General features: G+C 40.2%; 1 protein-coding gene across 1 annotated transcript in view; it reads right to left on the bottom strand.

Annotated features, from left to right (window-relative positions):
- The window catches only part of LOC128746425 (tumor necrosis factor receptor superfamily member wengen), a 37,755-nt gene extending 23,925 nt beyond the window's left edge, over positions 1-13,830 (bottom strand). Inside the window, exon 1 of the mRNA XM_053843473.1 lies at positions 13,632-13,830. Within this exon, the coding sequence (XP_053699448.1) occupies positions 13,632-13,634 (3 nt within the window). The 5' untranslated portion in view covers positions 13,635-13,830. The remainder of the gene's footprint in view (positions 1-13,631) is intronic.
- Positions 13,831-15,362: the final 1,532 nt, after the last annotated feature.

The raw sequence follows: 15,362 nt of genomic DNA, 5'->3' as shown, positions 1-15,362 counted from the left end.
TTGCTTTTCTGCTACCTTACTGAAATTAAAGATTGTTTTTATTATCCGTATTTCCCACGTTGAAGGGATTTTACCAATTCAATCCTATTTTATCAACAGCACATCTTTTCACTACACTTCTAATGAAACGGCAAGCATGCGTATTCATACAGAGACGTATTATAACCGAACACTACAGCTGTAGCACATTTTTCCAACACAGATATCAAATTCGCCGAGGTTTAATTGTCTCGCAGTAAAGAATTTGCGATCTGTTGGGACAATGAACTTGTGTCATTTTTTCAGGCACACTTCCCTAACACAGATATCAAATTGGAATAGGTTTAATCGCGTTCGTAAGAAATCTGTTGGCTCGAGGGAGCTTTGTCACTCTCTCTGGCGTACTTCCCAAGCAAGGACATCAAAATGGTCTAGGTTGAACCGCGGTGTTAAGAAATCTTGTTGAAATGGGGAAACTTTGTCATTTGTTTTGGCTTACTTCCCAAGCACAGATATCAAATTGGTATAGGTTTAGATCATCGTAAAGAATCTTCCAACCGATCACGAAGCGAAAATTCTGGTAAAACATAGGTTCATTATTTTCAATTTTTCAATAGTTCAACATCAAGAATCCATATTTTTCTTCATTTGGGTCAATTCTTAAAAAATTTTCCGATCGATTGGTGTAAGAATATTGAAAATCGATCGGAAAACCGCTGAGCTATTAGCGCTCAAAACCTTTCATTTTTCGTGACGCTCGCATTTTTCGATTTTTTGGAATGACACCCTATCTCAAAACTTGCCGTAAGACGTAGTCCCACGTCAAAAAAGTACGAGGGCCCTGGTGTATAGTGCCTAGTGGTAGTTGACGTAGGACTACGAATGTAGAGCAATTCGTCTCCCAATGCTAAAGCCGGTGATTTTTGTATGGATTTCATATATAGATGCCCAAGTTGCACATTAGAGGATTGTGTGCTTACATGTGGGAAATTCATAATTTCAACTCTTCAGCTAATTCAAATGGTGGACCTGAAAAGGTCCGTTTGTTAATGTCGAATTCTCAAATTTCTGACTCGTGGTGTCCATTGTCTACTTTCGTCCATCAAATAGGTTATTGGTGTGAGGATTAATGGTGGAAATACTGTTAATGGTGGAAATCAAGATAGACTTTTATGTTTATGATGTTATGTGTCGCCAACCAAAGCCGCTGACCGAATGACGATGCGCAACGAAAGGCAAGCAATAGTTTCAAATAAATAGCAGCCAAAACCGTATCGTTCGCTGGCGGATGAGCCAATAGATTCTTCGGTTTGTTGGCGTCTCGCTTGGTGAATTTCGATGTCGAGCAGAACAGGAAGCAGCAACAGCTGAAGCTCAACAATTTTCGATCGGATTCTATAGGGCGCAAATTAAATACAATCATAAGGGAGCTTAACCCATAGCTCAACTTGTATATATTTCTGTCATCCATGCTAGGGAAGCATTGACGTGGGAAGGCAAAAAAAATAAAAATAATGAAATAATGAATATTCGTCTTACATTTTCTCAATTACTAAACGTCTGTTAGGGAAACATGTAATCTACTGTGTTATAATGGTTTTTTGGAAAAATTTCCAATCGATTGATACCAATACGTAGCCCTACGTCAAAACGGGAGATAAAAAGGAGGGAAAATGAATCAAAAAATGCGGATACTTTACAGCAAAAGATGAAGAACGGAAGAAAATTAAAGAAAAGAGAAGGAAAAAGCATAAAGAATGCGAGGAACGAGAAACAAAATGAGGATAAACTGAATAGAAAAGAAGAAATGAAACAAAACTACATTAGGCGGGTTTTTGCGACGAAACCTAGGATATTAAAGAAAACTTTTTAGTCCATAATTGACATATACGTGGCGCTAAATAATTGTATCGTATTTTTGATAAGTCTAAGTTTCGCTCTTACCTTGCTGTCGTACAGAAACAGAAGATCAAGGTTCCAAATCGAAATGTAGCACATAAGATTTGCTTTGTTTTGTAGCAAGCAAAAACCATTATTGAAAGTGAAACTTGTACAATAACCAAACGACGATATCTAAGTAGGATTACTACTGGTGGGGTTTTCTAAGCTAAGATCGAAGAGGAAAATTGCAGTGATCTGCTCGGAAGTCGAGCAGCGAACGATGGCTCTGCTTTTCTTTTCTTTTTGTCATTTCAATAACCTTTACATGTCAACAAGGCAGCACTACGCAACCACCGTAAGTTTCTTCTTTGTCAGGGCTATCACATAGAAAATATATAGGAAAATTTTAACTTCGTTTAGTTTTCGTTGATTTTCACTACCTAGCGATTAGAAAACAATCTGTTCAAGAAAGCCTTGCTGCATCTTTTATGAGTCGAATAATATACGAATCATCAAAATCCGTTCTAAATTGGAAGAGCTATTAGCGTTCAAAATCTTTCATTCTTTCGTGACGCTGGCTTGAATCCAAATTTTGGATGGACACCCTGTGGTAAGACGTAGTTCTACGTCAAAATGCGGGAGCAGCGAAATGGAGAATCGAGAATAGACTAATTGAAAACGAAACAGAGAAAGAAAGAAAAATAGAGAAAACTAAAGAAAAACAGAACGTGTCAGAAAAAAATGAGAATCAGCACATAATACTACAGATAATACGAGGAAGAACCGAACAGACGAAAACGAAAAGGGCATTGAAAAGGAGTTAAAAAGTAAAAAAAAACGAAATCCGAGACGGATAAAGTGGAAACGGGACAGTCAATGAAAAAAAGAGACAGAAAGTGGAAAAAAGGAGGAAAAGAAGCTATAAACGACGTAAAACGGAAGAAAAAAAAAACAAAAAAACGGCACAAAGAAAAATTAAGACACAGAGGAAAGAGGAAACAGCGGAAAAAAGAAAAGTAAGGGTAGGTAAGGGAATACGGAAAACAAAAGAAGAGAAACCAAAAATAAAAAGAATAGTGAAAGAAAAAGAAGAACAACAACGGCACAGGAAGCGAGGAAAACGAGAAAGAGGTCAAAAGGGCATAAAAGGAAAAAAATGGGTCAGAAAAAGAAAAGAAAAACAGAAATGTAAAACGGAGGAGTGAAAAACGAAAAACGGGACTACAGACGAGGAAAGAGAAACAAGAGGGCTAGCAAAGGAATCCCGAATAAATAAATAAATGAAGAACGGAAGAGAAAAGAAACATGAGAAGAAAGGAAAAAGCATAAAGAAAGCGAGGAACGAGACAGAAAAGGAGGATACAATAGACAGAAACAAGGAAACAAGGAGAAAAAGCGGGATAGCCAAGAGTAGCGAAATAGAGAAAAGATGACAAAAAGGAATAGAGACAGAAAATGAAAAATGAAAAGCAAAAACGGAAAAGAAAAATGGAACGTGACAGAAAAGGATGAAAAGAAGCAGCATATAATAAGAGGAACAACCAAAAGGGGAATCGAAAATTAGGACACAATCGAGGAAACGAGAAAAACGGGAAAAAGAGCTAAAACGGGACGTATAAGGAGAAAGATGGGACAAAAAATCGGCAAATGGGACAGAAAAAAAAACAAAAACAGGAAGAATGAAGAAAAAGTAAGAGAAAAAAAAGCAAAATGAGAAATAAAAAGAGAGTTTTAGTTCAAAAATCGTGTTGTTACAGGAGCGGCGTTTCAGTAGGACAAGTTTGTTTCGTGCGCCACTAGAATACCTAGTATCTTTTGTTTTCATTTTATCATTTATGGTCTTCTTTTGTATTTTTGTTCCTCTGAATATCCTCCTTAATCTAAAACTGTCAAAAGTTAGTCATCGCTTATTATCTATACCTATAAAAAGGATTTCTGTCTGTCTGTCCTGTGTTCCTTATAGAATCAAAAACTACTGAACCAATCGGCGTGAAAATTTGCATGTAGAGGTTTTTGGGGCCAGGAAAGGTTTTAGTGATGGTTAGAGACCCCTCCCCCCACTAAGAGGGGGGGCTCCCATACAAATGAAACACAAATTTCTGCATAACTCGAGAACTAATCAAGCAAATGGAACCAAATTTGGCATGTGGGTGTTTTCGGTGACAAGAATTTATTCTATGGTAAATTGAGACCCCTCCCTCTTTATAAGGGGAATTGTAACTCCTCTCCCCTTTAAGAGGGGGGGTTTCCATACAAATTTCCTCATAACTCGAGAACTAATCAAGCAAATGGAACCAAATTTGGCATGTGTGTGTTTTTGGAGACAAAATTTTTTTCTATGATGAATTGGGACCCCTCCCCACTTTAAGAGGGGGTAACTCGAGAACTAATCCAGCAAATGGAACCAAATTTGGCGTGTAGGTGTTTTTGGAGGCAAGAATTTTTTCTGTGATGAATTAGGACCTCTTCCCACATTAGGAGGGGGGGCTCCAATACAAATGAAATACAAATTTCCCCATAACTCGAGAACTAATCAAGCAAATAGAACCAAATTCGGCATGTGGAGGTTTTTGGAGGCAAAAATATATTCTACAGTGAATTAGGATCCTTCCACACTTCAAGAGGGGGGGCTTCTACACAAATGAAATACAAATTGCCTCATAATTCGAGAACTAATCAAGCAAATGGAACCATATTTGGCATGTGAGAGTTTTAGATGGCAGAATTTTTTTTCTGTGGTGTATTACGACCCCTTTCCCTTTTAAGAGGGTGGGCTCCCATACAAATGAAATTCAAATTTCCTTATAATTTGAGTACTAATCAAGCAAATGGAACCAAATTTAGCATGTAGGAGATTTTTGAGTCGTGAATTTATTTTATGATAGTTAGAGACCTCTCACCCCTGTGGTAGGGGGATATGGACTCTCATACAAATAAAACAGAAATTTTTGCGAAACTCAAAAACTAATCCAACTCGAGAAATTCGAGACTCTTCCATAAAACATTAATCAATAACAAGACCACAAAAACTATCTATAGTAACACTAGATCATTCAGGACGAGCCGGTCGCGAGTGTTGCCGGTGACCCGCCGTCGGAAGCGCCGCCCACTGGGGGGCTTGCAAAACTCGAGATAGTGACAAAGATCATCCGAGATTCATGATTTATGTACAACACAGGTTAATTTGTGGCAATAGGAAGTTTGTCGGGTCAGCTAGTATGGAAATAAAAAAATAACTTTTTTTGTGTTAAGAAATATAGACATAGTTTCTTCGACAAAGTTGTAAATATTGTAAAAACAAGCAACTTTGCTGAAGAAATAAAGTTTCTATCTTTATCGAGTGCTGAACTATGAGGCATATTCTTCAAAAATTGGTTTTTCATACTTAACATTTCTTGGTTGCATTTTTCAAGAATACAGTGTTCTAGGCAATTATCGAAGCTTCTAAAATACACATTTTTGTAGAAGACCGCAAATCTCTTGGACCTTTACTTGCTGAGTTATCGCATATTCAAGCTTTAAATTTCCATAGTTTTACGAGCCTATGGGGTAAAATGGGGCAAGTGAATTCATGAAATCAGTGCTCAAGTCAAGAAATCAAGCTTAAGTCGAGTACTATAAACTGGTATGGATTCCTCTTGTCCCCAACCACCCAAATGAGAGTACGGCAAACATACGTTTTATGTGTTTCGCGTTCGCTAAAGGCTTAATACACTTCCATTTTTTGTGTTCGTAGATAGACGCATGGTTTCTTCGGCAAAGTTATAGACAAATTAAAGGTAAACAATTTTGCTCAACAAATGACATTTCTTTCTCTATCGAGTGCAGAGCTATAGAGCTTTTCTTTGGAAAATCTTCAAAAATAAGTTTTTCATATTTAGCGAATGTTGGTTGCATTTCACAAGAGTATATGGTTCTAGGCGATTATTGAAAGACTCAAAACACATGTTTTTGCAGAAGGTTGCAAATCTCTAGGACCTTTACTTACAAAGTTTATGTCCCCTTAATTTCAATTTTGAATTCCCTGCGCTTGGTAGATTGGCCTTAGGGGGCGTACTTCGGGTGGTATATAGGAGTACAACCTTACACCAATTTAATTAATGTACCTTCCTGAACCTTATTTATTTCGAAGGGTTCTAGAAAGTATGAAGTCATCTCGACAAACAAGGAAATTTAGGTACATCTAAGCAGGGAGAGGGTGAGAACAGGTAAAGGGAACCGCTAAAGAAAGGTAGGAGCGAAATACTAAATATTTTAGTTAATTGTATAAATTCAGAAGGGAGAGAAAAACGTTTCGACGTCTTAACGTTGACATGATAGGTCATTCGACCGTTTTGCGCATTTGCAAACATATCCATGCAGGCTGCGGGGACAGCGGGTGCTTGGGAGCGGTCGATTTTTGGAGTTTGGCACGGATTGTCGTTATAAAAACTGCGCACTAACTGATTGGTCTCGAGGGTTGGAAGGCGGGTGCGACTTTATGGGTTAAAGCTTCTGTCGACTACCGCGAATGCCCGCATCGAGCTCCGCTCAATCAACTTTCTAGACTCATTCGTGGTTGTTTGTATTGGATCGGAACACCTGAATGGTGCCCAGGCAGAAAACCATGGCGACGTGGAAAGCAATTTCGATAGAGCGATAAATGGAAAGATCTACAAGAAGGACGACAAGCAGGATTGTGAGATTGTTTCAATGCCGCCTACAAAGTGCTGTCCCAAATTATTTTCTGACGGCTATCACCAACTGCGAACAGATTTGTGGGAATGCATCAAGCCATTTGTTCGTTGGCTTCAGAGCTGCATATGATACCATCGGTCGAAAAGCGCTATAGAAAATCATGGACGAGAACGACTTCCTCAGGAAGCTGATTAAACTGATTTAATCTACGATAAGTGGATTAAATCCTATTATTATTTTGTGGCGGTCGCATCTTTTGTTTTTTGCAAATGACGCCCTACCATGCTTTACCTTGCTGTAAGACGCAGTCCTGCGTCAAAAAGCTGCCGGAGGAAACAAAATAGCTATTAATTTACGGGTGGCGATACAATGGCTAACTTGTATCTTTTCCTATTTTGATTTCAGATTTTGGAATCGTTGGTTACATGGCGAATGTGTGCTGGATGTGTATTTTACTATACGAGTTGTTTGACCTCAATCGTAAATTTAATGCTTGACTATAGTGGTACACTTTATACCGCATAGATTTCGGCAAACAGCACGTTCCTGGTACCGGTACCAGAGTAGGAACTCATCTCTGAATGTTTTGCTGACTTGACTTGTGTACTTTCCAGCACCCTTCCGTAATGGCCCGGGACAACAGTCCAGATGGCCATCAGCTAACCGCATCGGACGTCGGAATGGTCGGCTTAAAGAGCGGATAAATACAAACAATCAGTTCGAGCTAATCTGGGTGGATTCTCGAGAAAATTTCCACCGCCAGCATCTTTGCAATGCACCGCCCCGGCCGGCCACAGTACGGACTAGCTACTAGCTTTAGTACGGACATTAAAATGAATGACATTGATGGATTTACCGTCACACTGGGTACTTGTAGTAAGCTAATCAACGTCGTTGTACTGCCCGCTCCCGCTGCTGCTGTATGCCGGCTTTTTGTTCTGCGGTTTATGCTCAATTTACGTAGAACTTCTCGAGTGGCGAGTGGTTTTGGCTGAAATGATGATGATGATGAGCAATGCATCGCGGACATGGCGCTCTGATTGGTTAAATCTGTTGAACCCTTTCAAGAAATGCATTCCGTCTCGGCCAGCCAGCCGGCTGGCCAAACGCAGTACGAGATTCAATTAAGTAGCGCATTAGTCTTTGCTGATGCTCTCTAATAAATTCGAAATGCTTCACAGTCCGTTAACCAGAACATGGTAACAATGATTTGAAAAATGAAATTACCTACGCCATCTTTCTCCAACCAATTCTATTTCGAAGTCGCTTTCCACCGTGTGTTTTTCATTTTTATTTATTCTATATTAGTGCGCCACAACAAGAAAATATAGACAGCCAAGCCAATTCTGACAGGACAGGACAGCACAGCACAGCACAGCACGACAGCATAACCGTATTGCGAAAACATCGAATCGAACTGAAAAACCATTAGGCAGGCAGCCTCTGCCTGAACAGAACAAACAACAGGAAGCCCAAGTCAAAAACGTTGCATAAAACATCCTGTTTATTTCATAACAGTTCAGTCGAGTTCGTTCGCACCATGGTAACGCGTGCGCCTCGGCAAACTCAACCCCCAACCACCAACCACCCACACCAATGGTGCACCTTTTGGCATATTGTTCTTTGCAAACAGACAGACAGGGAGAACGATGAAAAATAGGAAGTAGTTGTAAAAAAATAATAATAAAAATGCATAATTCGATTGGATAACAATCAATAATGCGCCATTTTTTACGCTATTACGTCTTTGTTTGCTTGTTTTTATTGAGAATGCAAAACCATACATGAAGTTTGCCACAGCCTGTGGGCCTACTGAGATTATGAAACATTCCGGGGTACAACGCCATTATAACATTCAAAGGAAAAAATAAATTATAATTGAAGATTTGAAATTATGAAGAAACGCGGTGTTAATTAATCTATTTGAAAGTTTGTGCTCTATTAATTTTAACACTTCCTCGGCGTGTGTACATCGTATTTTTGTTTTTGTTGATTTGCATCCATTTTTCGCCGCCTGTTCATTGTCTTTTTGTCGTCTATTTACAGTCTTTTCGTCATTCTTATGTCGTATTTTTGTCGTCTTTTCACGACCTTTACGCTAGCTTTAGATCACATTTTCGACGTCTGTTCGTCATTTGTTGACCATAGTTTTTGCAGTTTTCGTCTCGTTTTTTTCAACGGTTTTTTACCGTTTTGGTCGTATTTTCTTGTTGGTTTGGCACCATCATTTTGGCACACGTTATTTTGGTTGATTTTCCTTCGTTTTTTTTTGTCATCTTTCATCGATTTATGGTTTGTCGTTTTGCCTTTTTTGTTGTCTTTTCGTCACTTTTATTCTTCTGGTCTGTTTGTTGTCAAGTCAATCAAAACTGCCACAAAAGACTATCATTAACACTGCCGATGGGCATGGGCTTGTGATGATGGGCTTAAAACCCAGTGTCCTTCTGGCATATAAAAAAGACAACCAGCCACCGAAATTTCGTCGCTTTTTCGGCCAAATCCAGAGGACAAAAAACGACACACAAACGATGAAAATATCACAAAAATACGATGAAAATGTCGAAAAGACGCCGAAGTAAGGACAAAAAAAAGCGTTGAAAAGCATAAAAAACTACAAGGTATACAGCCCTAAGGGTTGTACGAAAGGGTGACGTAGGACTGTGTCATATAATACTCATTACATTGATAACATGTGTTAATCGATGAAGTATAACTTTATGTCTGATCATTAGATCAAAGACTAATGCAAACTGCATTTATGGCATATGCATATTTGAGTATCTGTGAGTATCATTGTTTGAGTGTTTATTTGTAAAAGAAGAGTGAAATATTCTGATTTAATTCTTCATTGAATCAATGGTGGTTTTGAAAAAACTGTTTGAAATTGTTTGGCGGCCCTGAAAAGAACTATGTTCGAGCTGATAGCACTTCTTAAAAATCAGTACTATAATTACTGTTGCCAATATATAGATGGATGTCGCTATTCGGTCCTTTAGACTCTAGGATGATGGTTGCCCGCTAATACAGGAGTGATAGGAAATACCAAATCACTGTAAAGTAGAAATGGATTAGTTTTATCAAAATACTGACCGTCCGTCAGTGCGATCGTGCGATAAATGAGCAGACGGCGAACCTAATGTGCAACTTTATAGTCACTGGCACTGCCGTTTGCTACTTGTAAGCTAGTGTAGGTGTGGGAGAAACCGGCTGCTGCTGCTGCTGCTCAAAGAATTATCCGAATGGAACGTTAACCATTTAGAAAGTGTAGAAAAATCTTTCCATTCTTCAATTACTATAGCTCTTATAAGAACTGTTTAAGACCACAACGGCCTGCTGCTGAATTTACTGCCAGTCAGTCGTTCCGTTTCCGTTTGCCATCAGTGTTGGTTTACGATAATTGCGATCGAAGCTGCCGCCAAAATGCCATCGGCTTTGCCTCCAATTGCTATTAATGTTACCACTAACAACCGGTGTTGCTGCGAAATGTCCTTGGTCTTGCCACCAATTGCCATCCCAAGCTCTTGGTTTGCCTCCGATTGCCGGTGTTTCCGCCGAAATTCCATCGTTTTTGCCTCCATTTGTCATCGGCGTTGCCGCCAATTACTAGTGTTGCCCCACCAATAGCTGTCGACGGTAAATACTAACCGTCCGTCAGTGCGATCGTGCGATAAATGAGCAGACGGCGAACCAAGTGTGCTATTTTATAGTCACTGGCACTACCGCTGCTACTTGTAAGCTAGTGTAGGTGTTGGGGGAAACCAGATCGACTGCTGCTGCTGCTCAAATGATTATCCGACGCTGAATGAGCAAGCATTTTCCATGTTTACCATGGTATAACGCAACATGGAACGTTTAGAAAGTGTAGAAAAATCTTTCCATTCTTCAATTACTATAGTTCTTATAAGAAATGTTGAGGACCACAATGGCCTGCTGCTGAATTTGCTGCCCGTCAGTCGATCTGTTTCCATTTGCCTTCAGTGTTGGTTTGCGATAATTGCCATTGAAACTGCCGCCAAAATGCCATCGGGTATGCCTCGAATTGCCATTATTTGCCGCAAAAGTCCTTGGATTTGCATCCAATTGCCGGTGTTGCCGCCAAAATGCCATCGTTTTTACCTCCAATTGCTGTCGGTGTTGCCGCCAAATGCCGTTGGTTTCGCCACCAATAGCCATCGATGATAAATACTGACCGTCCGTCAATGCGATCGTGCGATAAATGAGCAAGCGGCGAACCAAGTGTACCATTTTACAGTCACTGGCACTGCCGCTGCTACTTGTAAGCTAGTGTAGGTGGTGGAGGAAATCATATCGGCTGCTGCTGCTTAAATGATTGTCCGACACTGATTGAGCAAGCTATCGAACAATTTCGCATGTCTGCGATGGGGATAATGCAAAATGTAACGTAAAGTGCATCGTGTGGGATTCACGTTGGCCATTGCCCGCTGATACCGCTTGTCTTCGGGGTCGGTGTTGCCGTCAATAGCCATCGATGTTGCCAATTGGATTGGAAAAGGGGTGTGGCTTACAAAGTGGTCTCAAAGGTTATCATTTGGATCCAAATCCTTTGGTGTATCTAATTGTCGTCCGTGCCTGTGAAGCAAGGCGATCACAAGGGAAATGTATGGGAAAATTCGACTTTAAAACTTTACACACATTTTCACTATTTAGCGTATAAAAAATGATTATTAATATGTTACTATAAAATTGCTGGACATTTTATCTATCCAACGACATATTAACTGTTATGTTTCGCTCAGTAGTATAGTAGCTATTAGCGTTTGAAATATTTCATTCAAACGTTACACTTCTATTTTTCGTTTTTACAAAGTGCTACCCAGTCCCAATATAGTAAACACAGACGTAGTCCTACGTCAAAAAACTAGATAAAACATGCAAAAAAGACAACGACAAACGGACATTGTGTAGTCCGATGAAAGACAGACGAAAAGACACCGAAACAACAACAAAAACGTCAAAAAACCCCGAAAACAGCAACAAACATGACCAAAAGTGGATTTCAAAATAATAAACCGAAGATAAAAATAAAAATATGGCAAAAAGACAACAAAAATATATCATAAAGATACGGAAAAATCGAAAAAAGATGATGAATCTGAAGTAAATACAGTAAAAAATTACAAAAAACGGCGAAAAGCGTTGCAAAAACAAGATGACGAATCGATGCTAAAAAGCGATAACAAAACCAGAAAAGGAGTTTAAAAAGTGTGAAAAGGCAACAAAACATGCGAAAAAAAATTGCGAATATGCAGAAAGAACGTTGAAAAAGCAATAAAAAACGACATCTTTGCTTCAAAACGAACAAAAATACGGCGAAAAGACGTTTAAGAAGCGTGAAACACGACAAAACATGCAAAAAAGCGAGGAAAAATTAAAACTATGGAACAGAAAGCCGGTTAAATGACGACGCAAAGGCGCCAAAAACAGCGAAAAAATGACAAAAAGTTGTAATGAATAATGAATAAATGGTACTACCACCTGCCTTAGCAGAACACCCGTTCATAGCAAGGAGCCTATCATGTCAAAAAGAGTTGTACATATTCAAAGATTGGTCATGCTTCCCAACTCTTGTATGGAGGGCCAAAAGGGAATTGGTCGATAAGCAACATCACCTACACGTACCAGGGATTTACAGAATCGCCTTCCAAGGGCTAAGTCGCCTCGGTAAATCGTTGAATAAACCGTCTTTATGCAGAAAAGGACTCCAGCAGGTGGTGGGAAGAGACCGCTCATTATCCACGATGTGTTATTAATTGGGCCAAGATTAACCCTAGAAAGTTGACTGTTTCACTTTCCCTAGGCACACCGCTTCAAACAAGTGCTCTGATGGTCCCTCCCTCTTCCCGATTCTAGTTAATTTATGAAACGTGGTAAATATATATGGACAAAAATAGAACAACCGCACCAGCAGTCCTTCGAATGGAATAGAGTTGCGTCCTTTGAGCTTCCATAAGTGCTTCTAATAATTGATTGAATTTTTTCTTTCGGTATCCTTGGGCAGTATTAACACTCGTATTGGCCAAAGTTTTCACTATATAGCAGGTGCTTCATAAGCTAAAACGAAAAAAAAATAATTAAAATAACTTATATTATGCTCACCCATTAGCACCGGCCGTATGGCTCCGCCGTCTGCCCAAAACCGCGGACAAAAAGTTGTCAACAAAAATACCCAACAAATTCAAATTTTCTAACCGGAATGAGGCAAGTGAACAAGAACTTGCTACTTACAAGGCATGTCTTTAGATCTTGTGAATCTTATGTTGTCTGATTGTGAATTTCTGAACAATTTTCTCGAAGCCATCACGCATCGCGATTTTTTCTTTGCAAAAATAGTTCCAAAGAATACTCTTTAATACTGTCAAAAGATAGTATTTAACTTGCTAGGCAATTTTGCTGCAGAGGGCTTCAATTTACCGGCACAAATTTACGACAGAACCTTCCCAGATGTTCTAGGAAACATGCATTCTACGCCCAGTTGGCAGTTCTCTGTTTCGGTAACAGAACGCCGATTAATCATTGGTCCATTAACCAAAGAATAACATTCAACATAAGATTAGTTCGTTAGCTAACAAAATTAACGTGCTGCCAACAACGGTTCCTTGTGCGCGTCACGACGACGAGCTGGCCTGGCTGGCTGGCTGGTTGCGTTCGTTGGTTAGTTGTTTGGTTTGAGACTGAGGCTGAGGCAAGTGCTTAAATACAAAAGACAAACCTCTGACCGACAGTCGACTGTCCGTTCGTTCGTCCGTCTGTCAGCCAGTGCTAGAGTGGTGTACTGCGCGGAACGGCCAGCAGCGAGAAAGCCAAAAATAAATGGGATGTTTGTATACACTAAATGGAGGGAGCGATGAAATAATAATTAACTCCACGCTCCCGTACAGTACTGCTGGCTGGTTGGCTGGTCCGAATGGTAACAACTGCGCGATGCAGACCAGACCGGGCCTCATATTTTTCCTTCGAGTAATGTCCGTTTTTGCCGTGCCAATAACAATTAAAATCAATATCGCACTGCCACGGCAGTTCTGGGCAACATTTATCTTTACGGGTGTGTTGGAAACATCAAACGTGTTACTTACCATCTAAACTAGAGAAGACGGTTTTCCATCCAGACCTAGTGTCGTGGTCGGTTTTGGTTTGGTTTCTTCACTGATCCGTTCGGGAGAAATTGGACGATTTTTGAACATCCATATTTGTTCGTTTGAAACTGACAGCACGCAAATGCGTTCACGTGCGCTCGATCAAAGCAAGCCGCGGTCTGTCACCAAAGGGCACGTAAACGAACCACCTCTATCTGCAATATCGGATCGACGCTTCGATCCGACGGAAACTCAAGCCACTGTCGGTGTGTCTACACACGGATGGGATCGCGACATTCGCTCACAGCACAATATAATAAATGGTTGTTATTCTTCACCGCGTTTCGATTCGTAAACAAGTTTTCCTCTTTCAAACTCTGCGTTTGTGTACAAGTATGCGTGCGTGCGCGTTTATATTTTGGTTAGTTTCGTTTTATGCCCAGGTTCTTCAACTTTCGTGACCGGATGCCTGTTTTCCTCTGTTCAACCGATTCCGAGGACAAGTTAAGCAGAAACGCTAGCTTTTGGTATGCACTTGGAAAATAATTTCACGAAACACACTCCACTCCCCCGCACCGGGTCCTTCTGGTTGTGTCTTGTTTTAGCATCGAGAAATTTATTTCGACCAGATTGCGCGCTGGAACCACCGGAAAATTGCTGCAGATCCGCACTGGACGTTTTCCTCACGTTCACTTTGACACAACAGCTGAAAACTATTTCCACCTGGTCTGGTCTGGTCTGGGTTATACCAGCTATTATACACACGACGACTGCTTCCGTGCCTGGCACCAATTATTCAAATCGCAAAAATACCGCAGATTCCTGCACGGCTCTGTAACTTTAGTCACACTCTACTGCAGTCCCAACCGAACCGGACCCAAAACATTCACCTCCACCATCCGTGCTAGCTCTTAGTAGCGTCGCACCGCACCACCGCAGTAGGCCACCACCCTTGCCTTGGTTTGTGTTTTTATTTCTTCTTACATTGAAAAAAAAAAACAAATTAGGCACCTTTCCAACCGTTCAGGTTATCGATTTCAACAAAACACGAAGTAGAACAAATGCCTACTAAAAATAAAAATGTCGCTGTTTGCTGTGACAATCAATATTCATCAGCAACCGACCGACCGACGACGGTTTGATTGGATCAAACACAACACGCAACATTACAAAAACACACACAGAACGCTTTGGTTACTTTGTCACTTTAGTGAAGAGACGACGACGACGACGACGGTCACTTTCTAAGCACAAACTTTCGGAAATTGAATACGACAAACCACGACGAACGAAGTCTGAATCGGTACTGTTCCTTCTTTCAGGCTATTGAATGATTTGAGGCATTTTCTCTCTGTTTTTCTCGGCTGACGCCGTGTGTTTGAAACTTGAGAGAAAAAGGTTGCTTGGATTGAGAGATTTTATACAAGTTTCAAGTCAATTTTAGATGACAGTGATGGCAGTCGGGTTTTCAGAACGAAATGTTCTGAAACCGGTATAAATTTTGCTCTAACATTTTACCGAATACCACCGACTTGGCGGGAATCAGATTAACGGTTGACTGTAGCTAGGGTGAAACGTAGGCTATTATTCAGACTGCTTTATGAGCGAGTTCTATTTAGGTTTAAGATTTCATCCTTCTCCACAGCCGATTTTCGCTTACTTTCCATGAATTCCACAATCACTTTGCGAAGATCGAAACCTCGTTGCAATACCTTTCCTCTACTAAGCTTC

This window comes from Sabethes cyaneus, chromosome 1, assembly GCF_943734655.1.
Source record: "Sabethes cyaneus chromosome 1, idSabCyanKW18_F2, whole genome shotgun sequence".
Lineage (NCBI taxonomy): Eukaryota > Metazoa > Arthropoda > Insecta > Diptera > Culicidae > Sabethes > Sabethes cyaneus.
This window is presented reverse-complemented; position numbering and strand designations above follow the sequence as displayed.